This window comes from Triticum aestivum, chromosome 3B, assembly GCF_018294505.1.
Source record: "Triticum aestivum cultivar Chinese Spring chromosome 3B, IWGSC CS RefSeq v2.1, whole genome shotgun sequence".
NCBI classification, from domain to species: Eukaryota; Viridiplantae; Streptophyta; class Magnoliopsida; order Poales; family Poaceae; genus Triticum; species Triticum aestivum.
Window position 1 is genome coordinate 249,025,175 of NC_057801.1, and position 26,672 is coordinate 249,051,846.

At 46.7% G+C, this 26,672-nt stretch overlaps 2 protein-coding genes across 2 annotated transcripts; one reads left to right on the forward strand and one right to left on the reverse strand.

The window, feature by feature from the left end:
• The first annotated feature begins 3,894 nt into the window (after positions 1–3,894).
• On the forward strand, positions 3,895–7,909 carry LOC123069553 (phospholipase A1 PLIP2, chloroplastic). The gene is made up of 5 exons (XM_044492441.1): positions 3,895–4,861; positions 5,294–5,806; positions 5,911–5,970; positions 6,142–6,558; positions 6,966–7,909. The coding sequence occupies exons 1-5, from the start codon at positions 4,202–4,204 to the stop codon at positions 7,497–7,499; spliced, it is 2,184 nt and encodes a 727-aa protein (XP_044348376.1). The 5' UTR covers positions 3,895–4,201; the 3' UTR covers positions 7,500–7,909.
• Positions 7,910–15,662: 7,753 nt separating this feature from the next.
• Positions 15,663–20,170, reverse strand: LOC123069554 (GTP-binding protein SAR1A). Its single transcript, XM_044492442.1, has 3 exons — positions 19,840–20,170; positions 19,570–19,701; positions 15,663–16,280 (listed from the first exon to the last, which is right to left on the reverse strand). Exons 1-3 carry the CDS (start codon positions 19,966–19,968, stop codon positions 15,960–15,962), a joined length of 582 nt encoding a protein of 193 aa, XP_044348377.1. The 5' UTR covers positions 19,969–20,170; the 3' UTR covers positions 15,663–15,959.
• Between the last annotated feature and the right edge of the window lie 6,502 nt (positions 20,171–26,672).

Consider the following 26,672-nt stretch of genomic DNA (forward strand, 5'->3'; position numbering starts at 1 on the left):
AATAAATATATCTAGATGTATTTTAATTGTAGATACATTCATTTTTATTCCTTTCCGTGATAAGTTATTCCGAACGAAGGGAGTACGACCTAAGGCTGGTCACAGTGGGGAGGAACTTAGGAGTAACATCACACACTCCAATACAACTTTGCTTACGTGGCACGTATTTAATGAAGAGAGAGGTGCTTGTGGTAACTAGCTAAGTTACCGGAACATCACACACTCCAAGAAACAATGAGTCTATAACCTAATAAATACATCATTGCATGACACTACATAGATGTTCCTACCCACTATGGAGGTAGTAACATAGTCTAGGGAAGTGTGTAAGTTACTAGCTTATGTTCTTGCCCATTGTGACCAGCCTAATAGTTCGATGGTTATAACACCTCGGCATTTGATACAGTGTATTACTAGCTCGGTCCACCTAAATAGTTGACGTTAAGTCCATCTCAATTTTGTACAATGGCGAAGGCAGGAACATACATTAGGTATATGTAGAAATTCATGAAACATACAATGTAGCTAGTATACTAGACATATGTGTACATGTGACATGAAAGATGTTTTCCGCAAAAAGAAAACAAGAAATATGTCGTATACTATATGTGTACATACTTGGTATATTTGGCAAAGGTGGACACCAAAACTTGCCAAATAGCTGGCTCCGCCACTTTTGTTCTACCTGTATCATTATTCAATACGATGTATCCGTGTTTAAGTTTGACACATATCCTATTGGGATTCGGTTAAATTTCAAGCTTCCAATTAGTAAGAAAAATCATCCTGTAATTTCTTCTTTAAAGAAAAATCGGGTATAGAGAGTAACAAGATGAAAGTGCGAAAGTATCAAAAAAAATGAAAGTGCAGAGCCTTTTCTTTTCTTTGTGTGCTATTGATTTATTTATTTTCACAACTTCTAACGATGCCGTACATACGACACTAATCCCCGGTGTTGTACCATTGAAATGATAACGCCGATAAAGCTAAAATAAATTCAGAAGAATGCAACAAGTTTTACCACCACGCACCAAACCAAATGAGTTATGCTCAATTATTTTCGTTCGACGCCGCAGATCAAACCATTCATGTGTGTGTAGCAAAGTGTTGGGCACCATCGGATCATACTAAAGATTGGACGCCAAGCATCGTACATGTAGTTCCATTTTGTTTCCGTGAAAACTCTTTTTTCTTTTTGAAACGGACCCGTGAAAACTCTATGGGATGGTATTGCTGCTTCAATTCTGAGGGAGCTCGATCAACGACAATTGTCCATGCCTTATAGGCTCTCAAGAACTACTGGAAGTAGCGTAACGATATATTCGAAGCTAGAAACTAAAAAGCAAAGAAAAACACAAAAGAAAATGAAACACATCAATCTGGTTATGCATGTCATAAAAAAATATAATTGAAAACTATGTTTAAATACGGATCCAACGATATAATTTTAACCATAGATTTGACTAATAAAATGTTTATGCATGTCATAAAAAAATATATAATTGAAAACTATGTTTAAATACGGATCCAACGATATAATTTTTGTTAACATGCATTGACATTTTATTAGTTAAATCTTTGATAAAAAATTGGACAAAATACAAAAGAAATCAATAAACCAGGACGGAGATAATATTCACTTATTATGATTCTAGCCAAGCACCATTCATAGCTTAGTTTCACACGATGTGCTATTTTTGCGTACTCAGATGCACGTGAATAAGAAGTTTTGATAACTCGCCATAGTAATATTGCATACTAGTACACAAACTAGTTTTCTACCTTACTCTCACTCTTCTCAAAACAAGTTGTCGTCTCACTTTATAAATAAAGCAATCAGCACATCCATCCATGAAATTCACCTACCTTATACTCAAATATTATAACACTTTTATTTTTAAAAAATTATATTTATTATTAGTGAAGTTTTTCGGTTCTTAAGAAAGAACGATGAAACTGAGTGAGCCTCAGTTGACAAGTAGTAAGTATACGACGTAGTAAATATGGGCTTTTGGCTTATACCATCTATACCTTCTAATAAAAGAAATAGGTATTCTTAGTTCGTCATGCTATTTCACAGGAAACCCTTTGATGTTTCTGACATTAAACCCGCGGTATGTATCAAATGTTTTTTTTAAATACTCATATCTTCTAAACTGTAACTCCAAATTTAACATGTTATATATGAAATTTGATTAGAAAAATATATGGAATCTGAATATGATGTTATTTTTCCTATTAACATTAAAAAAATATTATCTAGGATACAATCTTAATCAACAGTGCATTATCCGTTTTTCTTTCATATCGGTATTGATCCGGATTGTGGATGAACATCTCAGCGAATCAGGATTGAAGACGAAATTGAAAATCACTTGCTCGTTTCTTTGTACGTATTAAATCTACATGCAAGCCGTGTTTAAATAGAAGACATGTGGAATTTTGAACTTGCGCTTTTGTAGGCAAAGGCCATCTTTATTTGGGCCGTAGTTACAAATACTCAGATTATAGACAATTTTTTGTAAATTAAAAGCATGTGGCATTTTTTTCTCCCGTTACGACGCACAGACTCTTTTACTAGTCATATAACAATATCGATTCATAAGCCAAAATCACCTATGAATCGGCTTTTTCTGCTTTTAAGCCAAAGTGGAAAATCCGCAAAAACTGAAATATAAGCCATAACAAACAGAGCCTAAGTCTACAAACTGACATACTCCCTCCGTCCGGGTTTATTAGGCCCGAGAGCAAAGAACGCAGAGACTGTTTTTATAAGGCCGCTGCAATTACGAGTTTACTTTGCCTCGATTACTCACCGCATGCTGTACAGTCATTGGCTGGAGGTAGGCGTGATTAACTGCAATTAAATCGAAGCATGCAACCAGCTGCATGCCTTTGCAGCGGGCAAGTGCTAGACGTGCCCTTGATTGGTTGCATGCAGAGACGAAGCGTTAAACCAGCTGGGCGGAATAAATGCGAGCTAATGGGGGTTGGCTACTTGCATGCTCCGAAATCAGAGGTTGTTAGAGTTAATACATTGCCTTGGTCCTTGAGTTCTTGTCGAAGGGCCCAATAAACCCGGACGGAGGGAGTAGTTGACTTTGAATGAAACGAGATGAACAAAATTATGGTATACACTCCTTTCCTACGAACAATTCTATTAGATTCTTAACAAAGTATAGGGTGTGGCTAGCTCTCATTTAGATTAAAATTAACTAAGTCTCATCTAGAAAAGTAAATCAAGGAAAAAAAGTTCTCACGAATCTTCTTGTAAAATCAAATGGTGTTGGAATTATATGAGAGTGTTAATTCTCATCTAGAATTAGCAAGTCCGTAAAGTATGTCGTACTTTTTGAGAAAAGCTTATAGAATTCAGCTTGTCACAAAATGAATCTGTGTCTTGTTTTCTTCCAAAGAAACAAAAAAACTAGTGTCATCATTACCTTGCAATGTTATTACTCCGGTGTGCTTAGGTTAAATCAAGGCAGTAACTAATTTCCTTGATCCAAAGTTAGTGTCGTGGTTTTAGTTCAAATTACACAGCAATATTCGTTTGCTTTTTCGTATTCTTGCCTGGTTAGGCCGGAGACGTCCACCGTCGGTGGTGTTTATATACTTTCACTCCAACTTTTTGTTTCACCTTCAAAATATCCATATCAGATGTTGGGAAAAGGAAATCCTTTGCCTAGTCAAAATAGACAACGGAAAATTGTACGTACAACTATTCATCGGGAGATTCATCAAACATCCAAAAATCCAGCGGACCAACGCGTGCGTGCATCCACGGTAGATGGATGTGGAAACAGTGGGAGAAACGCCTACAAATTCAAACGAAAACAACACCAGCGCAAGCTGCCAAGAGATCGCCGAGCGCGAGCACGCAAGCAGAGAGATTTTTCCTTCCCTCCCATCCCATCTCTCTCTCTGTCTCCCTTCCCCACAAACAATCCTCTCTTCTCCTCCGACCTCCATGGCTCCACGACCCCCTCCCCACCGCGCTCCACATATATAGGGCCTCTACTCCGCCCATGCCTCCATCTCTCTCTCTCGTTCGGTGCCGCCTCTCCTGCGCCAGCCACGCTATTCCTAACGACTAACTCGTGCGCGCCGCGATACGGACCCGCGTCACAAGGCTCAGCCGCCGCGCGCCTCGGAGATCGAGGAGAGAACAAGAGGTTTGGACTTGGGAGCGCGGCACGCCATGGACGCGCTGAGGTTTCTGGGCGGCGTCCGGCCCGCCGCGCCGCCGCAGCCCCCGCTGGCGCCGCCGCCAGCGCAGCGGCAGCAGCAGCAGACGCGCGCCGCCATGCCGCGCCTGTGGCCGCGCGGCGAGAGGCGGGGCGCCGGCGCGAGCGGAGAGGTTCGCGGCGATGAGGCGGGGACGAGGCCCGACGCGGAGGAGCGGAGGCAGGGCAATCAGCAGACGCGCGCCGCCTTGCCGCGCCTGTGGCCGCGCGGCGAGAGGCCGGGCGCCGGCGCGAGCGGAGAGGTCCGCGGCGAGGAGGCGGGGACGAGGCCCGACGCGGAGGAGCGGAGGCAGGGCAACTGGGTGTTGCAGATGCTGCGGGTGCAACCGAGGTGGGCGGATCAGGCGGACGCCGAGGCGGCCGGCGGTGGCGGGGGACGCGGAGGGCAGGAAGACGAGGCACCGGACGTGCCCGGGGCCGAGAGATGCGCGTCGTGCGGCGGCGGGGACGAGGAGGAGGAAGGCTGCGCCGTCGGGGCGGACGAGGGCGACGGCGAGGTGTTCGACCGCGCGTCCTTCTCGAGGCTCCTTCGGAAGGTGTCCATCCAGGACGCCAAGGAGTACTCCAGGATGTCCTACCTCTGCAACATCGCCTACATGATCCCCAAAATTCAGGTACGATCATTGCTTGCAGCAGCAGTGCCAGTTACATACATGCACGTTCCCTGTTTAACAATCACGGCCGGTCAACCCTGATGAGTTTCCTCTACGTGAACATTATACCTCATTTCGGTACAGCAGGCAGTGGTATTTTTAGGAATGCAAAGCTAGATTCAGTCTATTTTGGCCTTCACTGTACCTCTCTCCGGGTGATGGTGAAGTACTTGTTTTACTACCTTTCTGCAAACTCTGTTCCATCTCTTCCTCCGTTTCCATCAATCGTCACTTGGCTTACGCTGCTTTTGGACGTGCTCATGATGTAGTATTAGTTACACCAGTTACCTCATTGTTCTTTTATCTAATTTGAATACATTCTGGTAGAAAATTTGGGTGCCCGATTCAAGTTTTCCTAACACTGCATTTTTGGTTCCTCCTCGACCAAATCAGCCAAAATGTCTCCGCCGGTACAGTTTACAGTTTGTGACAACATCAGTGCAAGAGAAGGACAGAGCTAATCCTGATAGGAAGCAGGAGCAGAGCACTGAGAAAGGTGAATCTCCAGATAAAACACCTCGATTTGTCAAGAATGCTGCGCTGGGGAGCAAGGAGGAAGGAGGAAACGGCCCGGCGATAAACCCTTTTGGTGCTTACCAAGTCATGTCATCTGCTGCCTCATATTTGCATTCCCGGGCCATGGGCATCAATCCCTTTGGTTCCAGGACTAAGGGTAAGAATGATCCAACAACCATCATGGCCATTGTGAGTGGTGAGAACGGTGAAGGTTTAACCTTGGACGAAGCCTCATTTGTGGCCACAACAAATTCAGTAACTTCCATGGTTGCTGCCAAGGAAGAAACAAGACAAGCTGTTGCAGATGATCTGAATTCTTCAAGATCTTGTCCCTCTGAATGGTTTATTTGCGATGATGATCAAGGTAGCACAAGATACTTCGTAGTTCAGGTAGAACTCCTCCCTGATATCTCATGTCTCCGTGTGTGTCTTTAGCATGTTAGTTGACCCTGCCATTATTTTGCTCGATCATGACTTGCTTATCTTATTGGCAGGGCTCGGAGACGATCGCTTCTTGGCAGGCCAACCTACTATTTGAACCAGTCAAGTTTGAGGTATGCCGGTATTCAATCATTTTAACTTATTATGTAGCTTCATTTAGTTACGCATCATGGACACATCAAGCAAATTCAGTGATGCGTAAAAAACGTTTGCATTTGTTCTCGATGTTGAAAGGAACAGCTGTCACATTTTTGTAATCTCTGTGCATTTCTTATGCGCTCCAGGGACTCGACGTACTTGTTCACAGGGGAATATATGAAGCTGCCAAAGGGATGTATCACCAAATGCTGCCGTATGTCAGATCACACTTGAGAAATTATGGTAAATCCGCAGAATTGCGATTCACTGGCCATTCTCTTGGTGGGAGTTTGGCTTTGCTTGTGAATCTAATGCTACTGATGAGAGGAGAGGCACCTGCTGCATCATTGTTGCCTGTTATAACATTCGGTGCCCCATGCATCATGTGTGGCGGTGACCACTTACTCCGTAAACTCGGGCTACCGAAGAGTCATGTGCAATCAATCACAATGCATCGGGATATTGTTCCTCGAGTATTTTCGTGCAATTATCCTGACCATGTCGCCAACATTCTGAAGCTCGCCAATGGAAATTTCCGCAGTCACCCATGCCTTACAAACCAGGTATGCTCGTGTCTGGTGACCTCTTTATTTTGTAACACAAATGGTAAATTAGTTTTTTTTAACCTATGCGACAGATATTTCATTTATAGATAATCGAGGTCCATGATAGCCATTTTGTTGTTGCAACGACTTATGAGGGTAGGTTTGATTTCTGACATGGAAAACAATAGATAAGCACATTCATGGGTTGGATTATCTACCATATCTTCTTTGTTGATTTTCTCACTGTAACTATATTATATAGGACTAAAACATGCATCTTGTAAAAATAGTAGTAATTGGTTGATGCCAGTTCTTCTGAATAAGCATTGGACATATACATAGGATCAATGCATGTCCACCAATCGCACACTCTTAAGTCTTAACCAATAATGATGGTGTAATCCCTTCTCTGTAATTCACTGCAGAAACTCTTGTATGCCCCAATGGGGGAAGTCCTCATCTTGCAGCCGGACAAGAGGCTCTCCCCGCACCACCACCTTCTCCCACAGGACAGTGGCATCTACTACCTGGGCGATTCAGCAGGCATCTCCCTGAAACTGCTCCAATCGGCCGTGTCGGCGTTCTTCAACTCCCCGCACCCGTTGGAGATCCTCAAGGACGGCGGCGCCTACGGCCCCAAGGGCACGGTGTACCGCGACCACGACGTGAACTCGTACCTGCGGTCGGTCCGCGGCGTGGTGCGCAAGGAGGTGCGGCGCCTCCGGGAGGCGGAGCGGGAGCGGTGGCAGCTCCTCCTGTGGTGGCCGCTGGCCGTGCACGGCGTGCTGGCCACCGGCATTGGCGGGTGGGGCAGGTACGGCGAGCTCGCGGACGCGGTGGCGCGGGGAGGGAAGGAGGCGGCGAGGCAGGCCCAGCAGCACGCCCGGCTGCTGGCGCTGTTCCTGCTGCCGGTGAAGCTGCTCGTGCTCGGGGCTCTCCTGGCCGTTAGACTGAGGTGATAGATGATGACGATGATGATCATACGTAGTTCCTTTCGTTTCGTTCGCTTGCACAGCGATAGCATTACATGATTCTTTTGTCCGAGCCGGGACGCCAAGCAGACATGTGTCGTGATCGGAATGCTCGGATGCTGCCTTTCTTTGAGATCGATGCATCAGCAAAGTGTGTGTATAACAGATTAACATGAAGGCTCGGATTATAGAAAAGCACCATCAGCAAGCTTGTCTCGAAGTAGCATCTTCTCTTATCGTTGTTGCCTCGTGTGGTTCTTGTCTATGTTACAACTCAACAACCTTATTAGTAAAAAAAAGGAGGTTGAGCTGTAGGAGATAACCTCAGACTGATGCTAAAATGGAGTACCAGGTTGTATTAACTGCTCACATGAGTAGGTGAAGCTGCTCGTTGCCTCTTTCTTTTTGGACGGGAAATATGGGATCTTTATTGCATCAGAGGAATTCGGTTACAATCAGCAATGAAGCTGGTAACAAGGAAGGAGGGACAAGAGTCCATCCAACAATCTGACACTGCTAAAGAAGTACTTCCTCTATTCCTAAATATAAGTCTTTGTAGGTATTTCACTATGGACAACATACGGATGTATATAGATGCATTTTGTGGGTAGATTCACTTATTTTGCTCCGTATGTGCTCCATAGTGAAATCTTTTTAAAAACTTATATTTAGGAAAGGAGGGAGTAGCACGTTTAGCACAAAGATCCACAGAGTCGTTACAGACCCTGGGAGTGTGCTGAACCGAAAAGGAAGCGATTTAAAGTTTTGTCCCTAATTTCATCGAAGATAGGCGCCAGCAATGACCTTCCATTGTGACACGATAGCCAGAGGTTTACGACCTCTAAGCAATCAACCTTCATGACAACATGCGAGAAACCTCTGAGCTGAGCAAAAACAACTCCCTCTTGCAATGCTTGCACTTCAGCGATAAGTGGATCTGTAACACCAGGTAAAGGTTTGCACCACGCACCCATGAATGAGAGGTGAGAGCGTACAACGCCTCCCGCTCCTCCCACTTGTGCCTGAGTATCGATAGCTCCGTCTATGTTGATCTTTACCCAACCAGGATCCGGCGGGCGCCAACACTGCCCCATTGACCAACACGATGATATTTGGTACTTCTAGCAAGGCTAGATCATCTCTCGCCCGTTTAATTGCTTGCACCGGGTCGTACCATCCTCATCATGGGTCCAGCAATTACGTGAATTCCAGATTGCATGCATAATAGTGATCATCTTGCATCTATCTGGTTCGGTGAATGAACTGTCCACCATAAGATCCCTTGTCCATGTCTCTTGGGTGTAGACGTGGATGCTTCAGGCCCAAGATTTCCTTCGAAGCATTCCAAAAGCTTTTGGCATGAGAACAGTGGACGAGAGCATGCATCAAATCTTCCTCGGCGGTCTTACATAGGTCACACAAGGATGATGTTCTTATATGTCTGTAGCGCATTGTGCCGTAGTCAGGAAGAACCCCTCGCAACACTCGCCACCAAAAAACCCGAACTCTCGGAGTGACCTTGAGCTTCCATAAGGCGTTCCATACCTGTTTTCCTGTCAATGAAGTTCCTGCTACCGTCCCTTCCCCTAGAGCAGGATGCTCGTTTCGGGTCACAAGAGCGCGATAAGCTGATTTCACGGAGTACTCGCCCGACCTTTCTAGAGCCCAAGCCAGAAAGTCGTCACCACCACCTGCCCGAATTGGTATATTTAGTATGGCCTCAGCATCGGTTGCAAAAAAATTCCTTCATACCAACTCAATGTCCCATGTTCCGGTATGATCTCTACTCCTATAAAATTCTGAGTTGGTGATGATGGTGTGCCTGCCATCTTTCACCAGTAGCCGTTGGATCTAGATCTGACGCACACAAAGCAAACTGCTGTAGTTTTGCAAAAAGATGCCCGCACTTGTTTCCATATTTACAAACAACTCCTTGTCTCTCACAATCAGCCTTATCTCTTCCCCACCATATCCAGAAGGCCATGGAACAATCTGGTGTGATGGCCGCTGCCGGCGCCATCCATCCTCAATCTTGATGTTCCGTGCATTGCACGGGCATCTTACTAGTTATTGATGAGTTGGGAGACCATCTCAAGCTGATCAGTCCCCTGTCTTCCCATGGGCTTGAGCGACTGTGTGGTAGGTATCCAGCGGTCGTTCCATATGGGGATAGTCTGGCCGCTACCAACACGTTTAATGAGCCCCTTCTCCAGTGCTGTGCGCCCTGCGATAATAGCTTTCCATGCTGCTTGTTGCCTTGCCAGAACCTACTCATGCAGAGTCGTTGCAGACTCTACATAGTAGTATTGACCTACGTATCATTTACGCATTGCTTAGGGAATCTCCAGCAACGCCCCCAACAACCCCCCCCCCCCAGGCCACTTTTTCGGCGCCGGCGCCGAAAAACGGCCCAGTTGCGCCCCCAGGACGCCGAAAATCGCCGGTTCGGACCTTTTTTCCGCCCGGCGGTCACAGGCCGAACCCGGCACGCTGGGGAGCCGTTGGGGGCTCCGGCGCTAGGGAAAAGCACGCCTGGCCCACACCGACAGGGGAAAAGTCAAGGTTTTCTTCCCCCGACTCGCCTCGCACCCCGCGCCCTCGGCCACCACTAGCTATATCCCGGCGACGGCCGCCGGCCTACTCCGCTAGATAGCCATTCCCCGCCGAAAAATAGCAGCGCTTCGCCGCGGCAGCCCCTCCCGCAGCAGCTGGGCGTTTCCGGCCGCGGAGGCGCGGTTTAACGGCGGGTACATTGTATGCGTCCTGGGGGGGCCAACGGCTGGAGATGCCCTTAATGAGCACGGTGATAAAAGAGCAGGCTTGAAGAGTCCCCCCCGGCCATAGAGCGATTGCGTGCCAAGGGAGACTTGACTGTACTTGGGTTGGATGGTTGTACGGAAAACTGTAGAGCCCGCATGCAGTTGGAAGGAAGGAGACCCATTTCCAGCCAAGCGCATCGCATGCACCCCCTCACCGAACGGTGATCTCGGAAGGAGGAACATCTCCCCTCCCCTCCCCTCCCTCCAGCTCCAAGAATGCCAATTCCAGTCGCCAGTCATCTCCCCATTTGGTCACAACTCGGCACACGATGATCCAACGGGAAAGCGACGAATGTGCCAGCTTAGAAAGTTCCAGACGAACGAAAACTGCTCCTCCTGCTCGCAAATGGAAAACGATCGGGGCCAAGAAACACGGACTTTCTTCTTTTCAAACCATCATGGCGTTTGTTCCTTTCTTTCTCACGCCTGGGCCTGGGAACCTTCGGCGTGGCGCGGGCCGGGTGCCGACAAGCGCCGGGGTCGGCGTCGCGCGGCCGCTCGTGCCGATCCGGCCACCTGGGCGGGGCGGGGCGGGCCGATCCCACCCCGTCGCTGGTTCTCGTACGTCTGTTTCGCTGGCGTGGCTCGCGGCGTTGCCGGCCCTATCCGCTGCTGCATGAGTTGCGGTCCGACGGGGAAGAACGTGCGGTGGGGAAGGCCGGGGGAGACCGGCACGGCCAAGCAAGCCAAAGCTCAAGTCCGAGCCGGCGGGCAAGGGTGAGACTTGCACGGAATACATACACGCTCCTCTTTTTCCTTGCCACTTCTGATTAATTAACCGCGGGAGTGGCCGACTGACTACTGCAACTAGTATTCCGCAGATTTGATGGGTGGGGTTAAGAACCGCTACGTTCCGTTGGACAAGTGCGTGGCTTCGACGGAACTGAGAGAAGGCACGCGAAATGTTTTGCGTTGGTAAAATGGAAAAGATTTTGCTTGGTAGCCACATTAGGCTTGTTTGTCTGGTCGAGACCGGGAGCGCAGAGACAACGACTGCATGCGGCGAGAGAAAGGTGAAGAGATAATCTTCAGGCTCGTCTCTGATCTCCAAAGGCGCTCGCCTCTTTGGTGACGCTCGTGTTTTTGTGAGATTTGGTGGGAACATAATAATGGAATCTTTCGAAACACGGTTGTTCCTTTTATGGTTATCATTAACAAGATTAGATAGGAGATGTCTCTTTGGGTTTTGGCGGGCGCGAAGCATTTGAGCATTGTAATGCAACGAGAGTAGATTTTTTCTGTTTCCCTTTGCAGCTGTTGTCTACAATTTTCTTTATTAATCAATGAAATTGTAAATCTTTTGCCTTTAAAAAAATAAAAAGAGGTGAAGAGATGGTCGCGGTTTCGATCAGGCTGCATGCAATTCAGACGGGCAGCAATCACAATTGAACGCGTAAGCGTGTGAACTCGGACGGTGACTCCGGTGAAATTCTAATCGGGCAGATTGCACAACAAAATGGATACTACATGGGTATAAGAACCTTTCTTTTTGCGGGTGCATGGTAGGATAACTTGATGATTTGCTATAAAAGATTTCACGAAAGCCTGATGATGCTATGAGTGTGAGGTTTAAGTTGTGCACCATAACATTGTGCAAAATGACCCGAAAGTGCAAGAGTTCATGGCAAAGTTGAATGAAGATCAAATTGGCCTAGAAGGCATTGACTTTTTTATGGGAGATGATGGCCCGAAGTGGAGGAACAAGTGGATGAAGATGTGGTTGAGTTCGATACACCAACAACCTGGAAGGTTGAGCAATTAGAAGATGAGGAGGATGTAGCAATATGCTATGCATGGATGCATGTATGTCTTGATGAGTTGGTTGGCATGGATCAAACCAACGACCAATGAGTTGGTTTGAATTTGAATCAAATTATTGACATCTATGCTTTTGAAACATCAAGATTTGACAAAGTATGTTGTAGGAATGAAGTTGAAATAAACTTTATACATGCAAAATGGTGAGACAAATAGCTAAAAAAATTATTGGGAGTTACGTGAAGTTTTGGGGATGGGTTAGAAGGCACTCTCCCAATACCGAAGATGGGTATTTGACGCCTAAGTTTGCATTGTTGCTCTTAGTTAGAAGGCAACCTCCTAATACCGAAGATATTTTAGGGAACTAAATTTTAGAGGTTGTTTTTTGGTAACTAAGGTTTGAGGGTGGATTCGAAATGCTCTTAGTTTTGGGATAAATTTTTGGCAAGTAATGTTTGAGAATGGATTACAACGTGCCCAGGCTTTAATAATTTAGTAGCTACACACGAAATTTTGGGATACGGTTCCACGAGCATCAATTATGAATAATAGAATAAAAAATACTGTAAAAAAATCAAACACTCCCTATTTCTTTAACATACATGATCGAGTGTTGTACTCATGTGTGAAGTTTTGCAAAAAAACGACATCAGTGGTATTCTAAGCAAAATAGACAAAACCGGTGCTATAAAAAAGAACATGTTTGAAGTACCCTCTCCTTTTTCTTTTTAGTTGGCATATTAGGTTTATCTCAAGTAAAACCTTCAGAAGTTTGACCAAATTTATAAAATGAACACCAAGATGCACAATACCAAATCAAAACCATTATACCCATCATGGAATATGTTTTATACTCTATTTATTTGATATTGTAGATGTTGATAATTTTAATATAAATTTGATCGGCCTATACATTATGGACCAGTCTTCAGTCAAGGATACAACTCTATCATCACAACCCATAAACAGAGCTGTACTGAACTGGCAAAAACGTAGGCCTTCCGATGATCCAAACCACACCCAAGTGCATGCAACCTGGGACTGATCTTCATTTCTGGACGAGGGAAGGAAAAGTTGAGTTGTATCACCACAGACCAGCAATGCAAGCTCCAAACGGGACTTGACCTTGCTGTTTGAGGATACTCCTGGCGTCTCGGTCTGCTTGGGTCTCCAGTCGATCCCAGGATACGTAGGAGAAGAAAGCCTGCGAGGTCGACATGTGTCGGAGATCATCAATGGTTCGGATAGGAACCCCGGACCAAAACTCGCCTCGCCAACTTGTGCGTGCTTCCCTTTCTGCATGCCTTCTATTTCCAAGCCTTCTCTCGCGTATACATTCAGAGCACGCTAATGTGCTGAATTAGCAAAGGATGCCAAGGATAAGACGGTCTAGTTCAGTGCATGGCTGGGAATTATGAGAGCATCTCTAGCAGACCCCGCATCCCGCCGGCCCGTAAAATACGTGTGCGGTTCGCGGAAAAATGGCTTTACGGGCTGGCGCGGACGGCCGCAGATGCAGACCCCGCATAACGGACCCGTAAAAAAGAATATTCGCGGAATATGCTTTTTTATGGATCGGCTTTGCGGGGTCTGGTCTGGCGCCGCTTCTCCCGGGCCGGAAAATCTAAATTTGCACCTTAATTTGATCCAACATAATGCATTTTTTTACTTTTTCAACAACATTGGATACATAAGACATCACCAAATCTTTGCTAGAATAGTAAGACTAAAGAAAACAAGAATCACAAGTATGCATTTTAGAATATTTTCAACATCCATAACTGCTCCCACTAGTTGGACTAATATCTTCTCCATGCATTCATTGTTGATCTGTGGACTCTTGATTTTGCATTCTTCTTTCTTCATCCTTGGTTCGAAAGAAGTAGACTTTGCTTCCCCTCTAGTTGCACATGCAGCCGCATCATTGCCTTCGATTCTACTAAGGAGTGCACGAACGTCTATTAAGTTTCTTTCTATCAATAAATCAATGTATTCGTCTTTCCAAAATCAAAATGAGCATTCATCTTCCTACACACATGATGATGTTCGAAACGAGCTACCGCATTTGAATCAAAGAATGAGCTATCAAAATGAGCCGAATGAAAACAACACGTACCCCGTCATTTTCCCGTTTGAAGAACACCCAACTGGGGTGCTTCGGTGTGCCCGAAGTTAGCCACAGCACTGTCCGCGTGCAGTCGTCGCACTGTATGAGCGGCATCGGCGAGCCATAGAGCCGCTGCGCGAGCACCGAGCCCGGTGGACGGCCGACCGAATCCATGCCCGCAAACCGTCGGCGGCGGAGGGAGGACGAACCCGTACCTGCATGCGGCGATGCGACCTTGCCGGGGCTGCGCGAGATGCTCCCCGACCACTTCATCGCTTGGCGCAGCCACCGGCGATCGAAAATGCCAAATATGGCCGCCAGCGGTGAAGGGCCGCAGATCCGCAACTTTCCGGCCCGCCGACGCAGGAGGGGGGGGGGGTGGAGGGCAACCTCGTGCGTGTGGCGGCCTTTCGACGTGCTCCCGCCGGCTACTTTCGCCGAAATCTTGGGCGGCGGCCCCGCGGCGGGGCGAGGGGGAGAGGGGAGGTGGTTGCAGGGAAAATCGCGGGCTGGAATGTCTTCCCCACCAACCACTCCCGCTATATGCAGGGTACCGACGGGCCGGGGGGGGGGGCGTTTTCGCGGGTTGGGGTCAATTTTTTGCCGCGCCCCTTAAAATTTTTTGCGGCCGACCGCGTTTGCGTGGTTTGTTTGGGCAGGATTTTTCGCGCTGACCCGCATTTTGGCAGTTATTTTACGGGTCGGGGCATTTTGCAGGGTCTGCTAGAGTTGCTCTAAGGCCTTGTTCAGTGCATGGCTACGGCTTTATTTGGCATGGATAGGATATGAATGGCTTTGTTCAGCCACGCGGCCTGGCGATGAGTAGAGAACGGAAGAGCGTCTCCGGTTGCAATAATACATACAGGATATCAATCTGCATTGCTGTGATGCAATGCAACCACACTTCTGCTGGACTGTGCTGATAATAGCATGGTGGTCTACTCCCTCCATCTCTTCTTATAGGCTGTTAGTTCTTCAGGCTTCCTGAATGCTTCAGGTGCAATGTTCGTCGTTGGCCGTACGACCAGCTTTATTTATTCTCTTCACCTAATCGATGGATTTTCAGCGCAAATGAAAGAAAGAAGAATGTTTGGCATAAAATTGTTGGCTCTTGCAGGAGGGGGTTCTGCCCCATGATAAGAGACGGAGGGACCACCTAAGAAAACCACACTGATTACACAGCAAAAACTAAGCAAGCGCAAGGTTCAGCGCATTTCTCGATGGACAGGGTTGCTCAAAAAGTTTCACCAACATATTCTACTACCTCCCTCTCAGTTTATAGGGCGTGCACGTACCCCTAAGTCGTCAATTTGACCAACCTAATACAAGTCATATATTACAAAAATATACCAATATAAACTTCAGATGTTCTATTTTTTAAAGATTTAATTTTTTTGTTATATAGTATATATTAGGATGATAAAATTGGCAACCTAGATATACGCATAGGACTTGTAAACTGAGACGGAGGGAGTAACAAACATTTCACCGACTGACATGACCGATTACAGTAGCTGAGACACTTCCCATAGTCTACAAATGATCCCAGCAACCACATTGTAACTAATAAAATCACCTTACACACCAACAGTCAAACAAATTTACGCAACCATATATCTAGGATTATCGTCAACTTACAGGCTTTCCCTATCACTAAGATAAACCTTTTCTTACAGCAGCAGTTTTCCCCAGAGCATCAAGGGTGAGGAGAGGGACAAAGAACCAGGACCTGAGTACTGCCACGCTGGACAGCAGGAAGGCCCCTCACTTGATGTACTGGGACATCCATTTGAAACCTTCGCCATAGCCCATCTTGCGGACAATGCTGCACATGAACACCTCCAGGGGCCGCACATTTGAATCCGACAAGTTCACGTTGCCCTTCCCAGTGGTGAAGTTGCTCAGCCCAAGGTAGTAGCGCAGCTCCTCCTCGGATGCTGCGATAGGTATGTCAATCTTGTTACCCAGTACGAGGAAAGGCACATTCGCTAGGGAGTCATCTGAAAGAAGGCCGTCCAGCTCCTTCTTCGACTCTGCAAACCGTTCCTTGTCAGCAGCGTCCACCAAGTAAACAACCGCATCCACCTATCAGACAGAATAGGAATTAAAAGAAGCCAGCAGAATCATATGACAACATAAAAGTAAACTGCCCAAATTAATAATTCACAGTTCACTACTAATGGTTACGGCATGGGGCAGTATCCAACTAAGCGAAAATGTGGCAGCAGACATTATCTCTTTGGATTAAACTCTGAGTGATATACAGTCATTTTCATTCTGCTTCTACAATACATGAAAAACTGAACCCACTCCACTGCACTTCAAATGTTATTTTCACGACAAGATAATAGAAGGGTTCACAAGTTGTATTTGTGAACATATAGTCATACAAGTAGGATTTCCTTGTGATATATGCAGATATGTGAACAGTGGAGCAGCACAAAAGATGGCACTGGTGACATGTGAAGTTGTTCATTATGGACTACTTCGGGGTAAAATGGTGTTCTTCTTTTTCACCTCTGCTATCCAGATGGATAGAAGAGTATGCATTCCTGGACACTTTTGCGTGTTAATTATTTATGGGGAAAGAAAAAGAAACTGAAAATGACAAAGAGGTAGTACTAAAGCCCATCCAAACTATTAACTAGTTCATGACAGAACTGCCAAGTCCTAACAGCCACATACCAAGGAGGCAAGGACAGATAAGCTGCACATATTTACTAAGAGCAGCACATACCAAGGACAGAAGAGCTTTAGCTGACTAACTACTTTCCATGTGTACTCACTCCTATTTAACAAGCAAATCTCTACTACTATAGTACACGAAAATTTGAACTTGTTTTAACCACCGGTCATGACGTAGAGGCAATTATTAGCCGTTGATTTCTTGGACGGACTGAATCGGTAAACAGCAAAGACAGTTGATCCAACGGCTGTAGTCTCCGGGATTCGCCTATGCTGTCGCGCGCCAAAATGAGGCCGACGGGATTATTCTGGAGTCATCGACGCACGGCAGGGCTGCACCTGCAGTTCTGCACACCCTGCAGACTGCAGATCTTCTGTGGCTGTTTTTTTGAAGTATCCATCATGCAAGGAAAGAGATGTTATTTGCAGTTTGACCGAGACATCACGTGCTTAGCACGTGCCGTATACTAGTATAAAAAGTACACGGCTTGTGATCATAACAAAGCATGCATTACACTCTTATTGTAATGTTTCAATTAAACTTCCAACATTGTCACATTATGAAAATTCCCTCAGAGCAATCAAATAGTAGAAGTTAGATCGAAAATTGAAGCACCAATTCCCTGTAGATATCAATACTCATATCAGGTGCATTGTAGACCCTGTATCCATATACACTGGTGTTTGCACAGAAGATACAATCAGCACATAAATAATTTAAGTAAGAATAGGGTCAAGGCACAGAACCAACAACACAAAAGAAATATATGAACCTTCTGATGAACATTACAGAAGGCTACTCAAATAAATTATTAGTCATGCATCTCACTTGATCACTTCCACTTTACAGACTGTGATTAGTGCAGTAAATGCATTATGCATTACGGCTGAACATTCGGAGCGCATTGTCCATACATGTAAGCCTTGAAGAGGATTACATATTTACAATGTAACTACTCTATTCCATCTATTTAAAATCTCGATGAGCAAGCATGGCAACAGTGTAACAGAAAAATTACCGGCAAGAAACAAAGCTACAAGCACCAGAAATGCATAGATCTCAGCTTTGTTGCTGGTTGATATATTATCCCGTTAACAATCCTAGTCGATCACCGTCAAAAAAACAATCCCAGTCGATTAACATCACAACACAAGAAATTTCTAGATCTATAAGATGCCAAGTTCACAGGAAATAGAACACAATTCATACGGCTAAGTCTTCAACAGTTATGCATGAGCACATCTGAGACCATAGTAAACTAGTTGTGCCTAAATTTACAGGTATTACAAAGAATGAAAGATAAGAGAGCAATGTGTTCTCGAAGAAAAATATAACAGAATTTGGAAAGGTGTTGTTTGAGCCCAGAAACCAGTTAAAAACCTGTGAACAGATACATGGTCAAGTTTCTTTTCCAGGAGAACTGTCCTAAAGAAAAATGGAATAATGATCAAACCTTATTTGATCGCTTAACTTCATGTCTTAACGTACGTAAGGCATGTAATTTTGGAAGAACCTTTGGTGAACACAGGTTAAATATGCCTAGAAGACATGATAGATAGCTGAATACTCCCAAGGAGAGGTCAATATAATGTACAATCCCGTTGACTGGAGCAAGACTATCAAAATACTAGACTAGTACAGTCGGTTGTCTCATTCCCATCCCCAGTTGTAGTTTTTTATGTAAACCCCACAAGTGATGTCAACTCACTAAACAGTTTTTATGGAAGAACAGGAACAAGTGCCACTTCCAAACAATAGGGGAACACCGCAGTCTTTAGATAGTTAATTGGTAAAGTGGAAAGTATGAGTCATGCATTCAGAATGTTCTCCAAACACAGTGATACATTTAACTTGGGCAATTGTCCCTAAAAAATACTGGACTTATGTGCTTCCTTGATGATAGCAGCAAGCCAGTAACTCGGGAATAAACAAGAATGGACTATAAACATCTATAGTTTGGTGAATGTGGTATATCCGGTGGACCTTCTGCTAGGAAACAGATTCTCACCCTTTGATTCATATGGCTGTTGCAAAGTGATGTTAGGAAGCATTGTTAAGTTTTAAGTTGGCCAGGAAAATCCAGGCAACTCTCTGTCCATCCATCATCTGAATAAGATTAGCACTAATACCAATTTTGCTCAAAGTGGCTGCAGTTACACCCATTATTATGTTTTCTGCAGAGACCTACATAGCTACACCGCCCCATTCAAATTTGGCCTACTGTCGATCACAGTGGCCTGAATACAAGAGCTAGAATATCTTGTGTCATTTTCAGAATAACATAGTGAACAGTTGGCTACAATCACAAACCAGCATTGGCAGCATTCCCGGTTGCTAAATGGAGGTGTCTCCACATTATGAGATTCAGTAACAGAATAAGATGTTAAATTATATTGATAAATTATGCTTGGTCTACCGACTAGATGCCCCCAGTGCCTTACCTACTCAGATGCATGCCTCTGATCCTAAATACTCCTGCTTATGTCTCTAACCTCCATTTCTTGGTTTCATTCAGTACAAGAGCTACTTCTTGCAGAGATCTCAAAGCAATTGCACAAAGTAGAATTATTAACAATACGTCGAGATCTCAAAGCAATTGCACAAAGTAGAATTATCAACCATACGTCGAGATCTCATAGCAATTGCACACAGACAAAGAAGCAGACAGCAAGAAGAGGCAAAGGTAACCTTGGCGTAGTAGTCCTTCCAGACTCGGCGGGCGATCTGGTGGCCACCGAGATCGAAGGTCTTGAACTTGATCTGGCCGATGCTCAGCTCCTCCGACGTCGGGTACTGCGTCGGCTGGTGCTGCACCAGCCGCTGCCATCCAATCGGAAGCACAAACACACCAGTCAGACGAAATCAAGAATCGCCGGCAAGCAGAAAGGACGACAAGATCGGATTCCGCTTCCAGGGAAGAGAGGGGAAGGCTACAGATCGAAATAACAGAAGAGAGACCTCGTCCTTGAGCATGTGGAGGAGGGTGGTCTTGCCGGCGTTGTCCAGGCCGAGGAAGAGGATCTTGGCCTCCTTCTGCCACAGCCCCAGCGACGCCAGCACCCCGTAGAACCAATCCACCAGAAACATCTCTTCTCGTCCGCCTCCTCTTCTCCGGCGATCTCTTCCTCTTCCTCCTCACACCGAACGACCGGTCGACGCTCGCCTCTTCCTCTCTCTCTCTCTCTCTCCCCCTCGCTGGCTCGCTGGCTGGCTTTGCGTCGGAGAGAAAGGATTTTATCCCTCGCTCCTCTCCTTCGTGAGGCTATGTGTTCTGTTCTAGATTCTTCGCTGGCGCGGCGTGCACTTGCTTCTAGAAACTATGCCAAAAGCGAGTAAAATGAGGTGATTTTATAATTAACCCCTCCAAACTTAAAGCATCACATCACCTCGTCTCTTAAGCCAATTTTTTTTACCTCATGATTGTCCGTGCGTTGCAACGGGGATATAGATTCTATGAAATTAAATAGTTGATTCCTATTAACACATTTCTTTCAACATGCACACATATGAAGAGACGAATCCACCATAGGGGCAAGCTGGGGCAATCGCCGCGGGTCACTAACGGCAGAGAGAGTACCCCACCCCTTGCTTCAAATCGCCATGGACAACCCCCTCAGGTCGCTATTGCTGCAGGTTTGTGTTCTACGTCAAATAGTTACGCGAGAAGGAAGAAGGAACAGACCAAATGAGCTTAAGTGAGCCCATATAGTGGTATATACACATTGCAGCCCAGCCCAATAGATGGAGAGCTTCACCGAGCGGCGTGGAGAAACCGATCGATCCAAATCGGTTGATCTCAATTACCCATTGGGCTATTGCCAATCCCTAGCCACAGCTTACTACGCGACATGGCTCCTCATTGCTGGCTGCTCTTGCTTGATGCTCATCGTCGTCTGCATGTGTCAAGCCTTCGTCGGGGATGGACTTACAGGAGGAGAATGGATTGCAGACGAGGAGGAAGCGGCAACAACACTTTCGGCAGCGGGGGCACGAGATGGCACCTGCACCTCAAGCATGCACGCGACATCGCCAATGATCAACAACTACGTGTCTTTCTCTCCCATGCTCCTCCTCTATACATTTGAATGGTTACAGTGCAAAAAAAATTACAAAATACTCAAATGTAGTATTGAAAGTGCATTTATACCTAAATGGTGTTTTGGTGTGATGAAAATGTGGTTAGTGACTAATGACGGTTACTAAGTTTATCTCATGTCCTTGGTCCCTCAGAGGTTATTTTAAGGAGATGGTTGACCCCCCTCCCCCTTCAAAAGGGGAAAAGGCGTGGTTCTTCGATGACTAAAGTTTTGTTTTGTTGTCCTTGAGTCATAGGATCACCATATTATTAAGAGGGGTCAAGATGCTCGAATGAAAAGTGTGGGAACATGTGAAACATATACACTAGCCCTCCCAAGTTCATCCACCCCAAAAAATGCCATACTTTCCCTCAAGATGTGCCCTTTGACTGCATACCCGATGCACCACGAGGTCCAAGGAATGCTCCCTGGATACCCCATGCACACAGGCCTCCCGACCTTCATGCACATGGGGCCAGGGTCTTAAACCCTCCAGACACCCTGTGGACACGAGGTCTGACCACTTGCACACGGTGTAGAGTGGTTCAGTCTCTAGATACCCCGTGCACATAGGGTACCCAGGCAGCCAAAGACTACCTCTTGAGGAGGGTATAACCCCCCCCCCCTCTCATACCTCCAACTCCAACTCTAGTGTCTTGTGAGCCTTCCACAATTGGTACACCTTGATTTGCTCAATACTCTCAATTCCTCAACACAAACTTGTTGATACTTTGGGATTTGAGAGCAAGACCCGTTATACACTTCGACAAAACCAATTAATGTCCCCCGCTTGATTTCTTTATCCACACTCATTACTCTTGGAGATTGGGCTCCTAGTTGATTAGGAGTCAAGGCACATTAGCTTCCTTTGTGTGTGGTGTGCTCCGAGAAGTTTGTAATGGTGTGGTGGTCGTCTTCAAGACCAACCCCGAGTGACTTGACACTCATCCGTTGGGAGTGACTCAAAGGGAGAATAAGGTGAGCCACTTGATGGCACTCCGGAGCTTTGGTTTCGGCACCTCTCCAATTACTCCTATAAAGGATGTTGGAGTACCCGCATTCTGGGAGCCTCCGCAAGCGAGAGTGCCCTATGTGATGTTTGTTTGTGCGGTGGCGTTTGGCAAGCACCTCCATGGGGTTGTCTGCACGTCCGGTCTCCTCAGAGGGCGCGCACCCGGGTGAATCGCCTCACGGGTCCGTGTGGTCTAGGCCACCGTCATGTAGTTTTCTTGGTGGTGTCTATGTGAGCCGTCTCGCTCATTGCCCCACGCGCGACGGCCCAGCTAGACCCGCCTTCAGCTCTTTGCCCCCCATCAGGCTAAGTCGTCCATGCCTGGTGGCCTCGTTCGTTCGTGGCTCCTTGGCGCTCTCGCGACCTTTAAATCTCCATCGACGCGTCGCACCCGCCCTATTTTCCTCACAGGTCCATGGGCGCGGTTGGGACCACCTCCCTATGTTGGATTTACGTCACGCCCGCATGTGTCATCTTGTGCGCTGCTCCATGCACGAGGGTGAGCCAAGACAGGTTGTCAGCATCGTTGGTCCTCGGCCGATCTCGTTCGCTCGCGCAGGACGACTGCCCCGGGTGTCGAGCCTACCCATCTATGTGTGTGCGCTCCAAATGGCTCAAGGTGTTGGCTAGGAGTTGGGTGGTCGGGGGGTTGTTTAGCTGTTGGGTGTTGGCCGGTTTTCGTCCGCCTCCCTGCCCTTATCGCCTATTGAGAAACGCAGTAGAAAAACAAAAAATTCGCGCCTACTATCACCCAAGATCAATATGAAGATGCATAACAAGTTGGGATCACGATCGTTACCGTCACCGAGTTGTAGCGGAAGAAGAACATGTCGGTGTAGATCGTACTTGGAGTCCCTCGAACCGTAGATGAACGACCCCTCGTACCGACCATGCACTACTGCAGGATGCTGCTAACGCGACACTACAATAAGAGACCCTTCGACGAAACTGTGTGCGATGCAATAATCGCAAACGGTGGTGTAAAAAACCGTCAAAAAAGGTGCAAAATGTTTGCGATCACGGATGCATCAAACACGGTCCAGATTTTAATTGCGCGTGCGATGCAGGGCATACAGTTCAGTTCAATGAACCGTTTGCGATGAGGAGGAATAAAAGAAACGGGCAGCCAGATGAAGGTGTGTGCGATACACAGCATACGGTTCACTCGGATGAGTTGTTTGTGATTAGGCAACACAAAAGAAACGGTCAGCCAGATGAAGGTGTGTGCGATATACGACATATAGTTCACTCGAATGAACTGTTTTCGATTAGGCAACACAACAGAAAGGTTCAACCAGATCAAGATGTGTGCAATGGAGGGCATACAGTTCATTCCGATAAACTGTTTGTGTTGAGCCAAGAGAACAGAAATGTTTCACATAAACAAGATGTGTGTAATACGCGGCAAACATCCAATTACATAGGTGGCTAATACACACATGACATTTCCACACACCAAAGTAAACTATTAAATGCATAATTAACTAGGATAAATGATCATCTAATTATCATCTACTTCTTGTGCTAGCTCGATGTTTCTTCTATGTTAAGTTTCCATTAATTGATGGCATTTTATGAACACGCCACCGTTTCCCGCCATTTTCTCACCGGTTTCCCGCCACCCAGTGATATTGTGCATAAACCTAGGCGACGCGTGATGCACGGAGGCAACAAGCGCAGCCTGTAGCACATCCACCTTTTCCAAGCATGCCAACCCACTAAAGTGCCGCCTCTGCCATGAACCTCGTCGACGAGGAAAACAAGCAGGCGTCACGGCCCGTCGAGGCCGAGGAGCTCCCCGGCAACACGATGGATGACGCCGTGATGCGCGTCATTGCCAGGGTTGAGCAGACCCTTGGCGCATGGCGCTTCAGTGCCGCGGATCTAGATAGGCATGTCAGCACCGACAGGCTGCAGCTCGCCGCACAACATGATCGATGGCGCGCCGCAGAGCAAGCTAGGCATGTCCCCGCCGATAGGCTGCGGCTCGCCGCACGGCGAGACCGTTGGGGCGCCGTAGAGCGAGAGGCGCGGCGTGCTGCACAGCAAGAGCAGATCCATCGACGCTTGCCTGTTGTCGACACGGCGTCGCAGCTGGGTACACGTCCCGTCAGTACCCCCACTCCTTGCCAGGAGTGGGCAGAGGCCCTCTATGCCGTACTTGCACCAGAGGTAGGCCGCGCCGTACTTGCACCGGACGCCCGCCACACCGTTCGCATGGGTCGCACCGTTCGCCTTGTCCGCGGCCCGCTTGATGCCAACGTGCTGGTTGGTAGGCTCGACCGCCTCCTTGGCCCAAGTGTCCACCCGGGCGTAGTAGAGGAACATGGTCGTCGCATACTTGAGTTGGTGATCTACGATGAAATAGCCAACTTGGAGCTCGAGATCGCACTCCAGATGTACCGCGAGTGTGTCGACCGCTTGGACGAACGCCTGCACGAGTTTAGGCAGAGCCAAGAGCTACCATAGGCAAGGGCTGCTGGTCATGGTCTCATGGACGCGTTTTATTTTGTTGAGTCGTTTCGACGTGAATAGCTATGTATTCACAACAATCATAGTATTGCTCTGTTTGTTGCTTTGTTCATGTGTGTACTCTATTTTCCGTTCTTATATGTTCTGTTTCAATGTGTGTATATACGCTTTCCATTCTGTATATGTGGATGATAACAGCTAGATTCATATGAAATGACTTTAAAAGGTCAAATGACCCCTGAAATTTTCCAAATTTTCACATGACAGTTGTATTAGTGCAAGTTAAACTTAGAAAAAAATTGAAGGCCGTACGGGGAAGCTATCTCCCGTTTTTCATCAAACATGCATTGTTCCCTCTCGAAACCACTAGCCTTCTAGTAAGTTGCTCCGGTTTGTGAGGGGTGTGTGTCCAAACTTTCGTCCCACATACCAATTTTTGTACCACATCATCTTGGTGGCATGACATTACATCAAGCAAGGTTTCATGTTTTTCTGATCATTTTTTATTTTTTGGAATTTAAATGCCATGGCACTGAAGGAAATATGCCCTAGAGGCAATAATAAAGTTGTTATTTATATTTCCTTATATCATGATAAATGTTTATTATTCATGCTAGAATTGTATTAACCAGAAACTTAGTACATGTGTGAATACATAGACAAACAAAGTGTCACTAGTATGCCTCAACTTGACTAGCTCGTTAATCAAAGATGGTTAAGTTTCCTAGCCATAGACATGAGTTGTCATTTGATGAATGGGATCACATCATTAGTGAATGATGTGATTGACTTGACCCATTCTATTAGCTTAGCACTTGATCGTTTAGTATGTTGCTATTGCTTTCTTCATGACTTATACATCTTCCTATGACTATGAGATTATGCAACTCCCGAATACCAGAGGAACACTTTGTGTGCTACCAAACATCACAACGTAACTGGGTGATTATAAAGGTGCTCTACATGTGTCTCCGATGGTGTTTGTTGAGTTGGCATATATCGAGATTAGGATTTGTCACTCCGATTGTCGGAGAGGTATCTCTGGGCCCTCTCGGTAATGCACATCACTATAAGCCTTGCAAGCAATGTGACTAATGAGTTAGTTGCGGGATGAAGCATTACGGAACAAGTGAAGAGACTTGCCGGTAACGAGACTGAACTAGGTATTGAGATACCGACGATCGAATCTCGGGCAAGTAACCTACCGATGACAAAGGGAACAACATATGTTGTTATGCGGTTTGACCGATAAAGATCTTTGTAGAATATGTAGGAGCCAATATGAGCATCCAGGTTCCGCTATTGGTTATTGACCGGAGACGTGTCTCGGTCATGTCTACATAGTTCTCGAACCCGTACGGTCTGCACGCTTAACGTTCGGGATGATCAATATTATGAGTTTATGTGTTTTGATATACCGAAGGTAGTTCGGAGTCCCGGATATGATCACAGACATGACGAGGAGTCTCGAAATGGTCGAGACATAAAGATTGATATATTGGATGACTATATTTGGACGTCAGAATGGTTCCGAGTGAGTTCGGGCATATACCGGAGCACCGGGAGGTTACCGAAACCCCCGGGAGGTATATGGGCCTTATTGGGCCATAGTGGGAGAGAGGAGAAGGGAGCAAAGGAAGGGGCGCCCCTAAGACCAATCTAAATTGGGAGGGAGGGCGTCCCCCTTTCCTTCCTCCTCCCCCCCTTCCTTCCACTCCTAGTCCAACTAGGGAAGGGGGGGGGGATCCTACTCCCGGTGGGAGTACGACTCCCCATGGGGTGCGCCATAGGAGGGCCGGCCCTCCCCCTCCTCCACTCCTTTATATACGGGGGAGGGGGCACCCCATAGACACAAGTTGATCATTGATCTCTTAGCCGTGTGCGGTGCCCCCTCCGCCATAATCCACCTCGGTCATATCTTCATAGTGCTTACGCGAAGCCCTGCGCCGGTAGCTTCATCATCACCGTCATCACGCCATCGTGCTGACGAAGCTCTCCATCGACACTCTGCTAGATCGTGAATTCTTGGGGCGTCACCGAGCCGAACGTGTGCAGATCGCGGAGGTGTCGTACCTTCGGTGCTAGGATCGGTCGACCGTGAAGACGTACGACTACATCAACCGCGTTGCCATAACGCTCCCGCTTACGGTCTATGAGGGTACGTAGAAAACACTCTCTCCTCTCGTTGCTATGCATCACCATGATCTTGCGTGTGTGTAGGAATTTTTTTG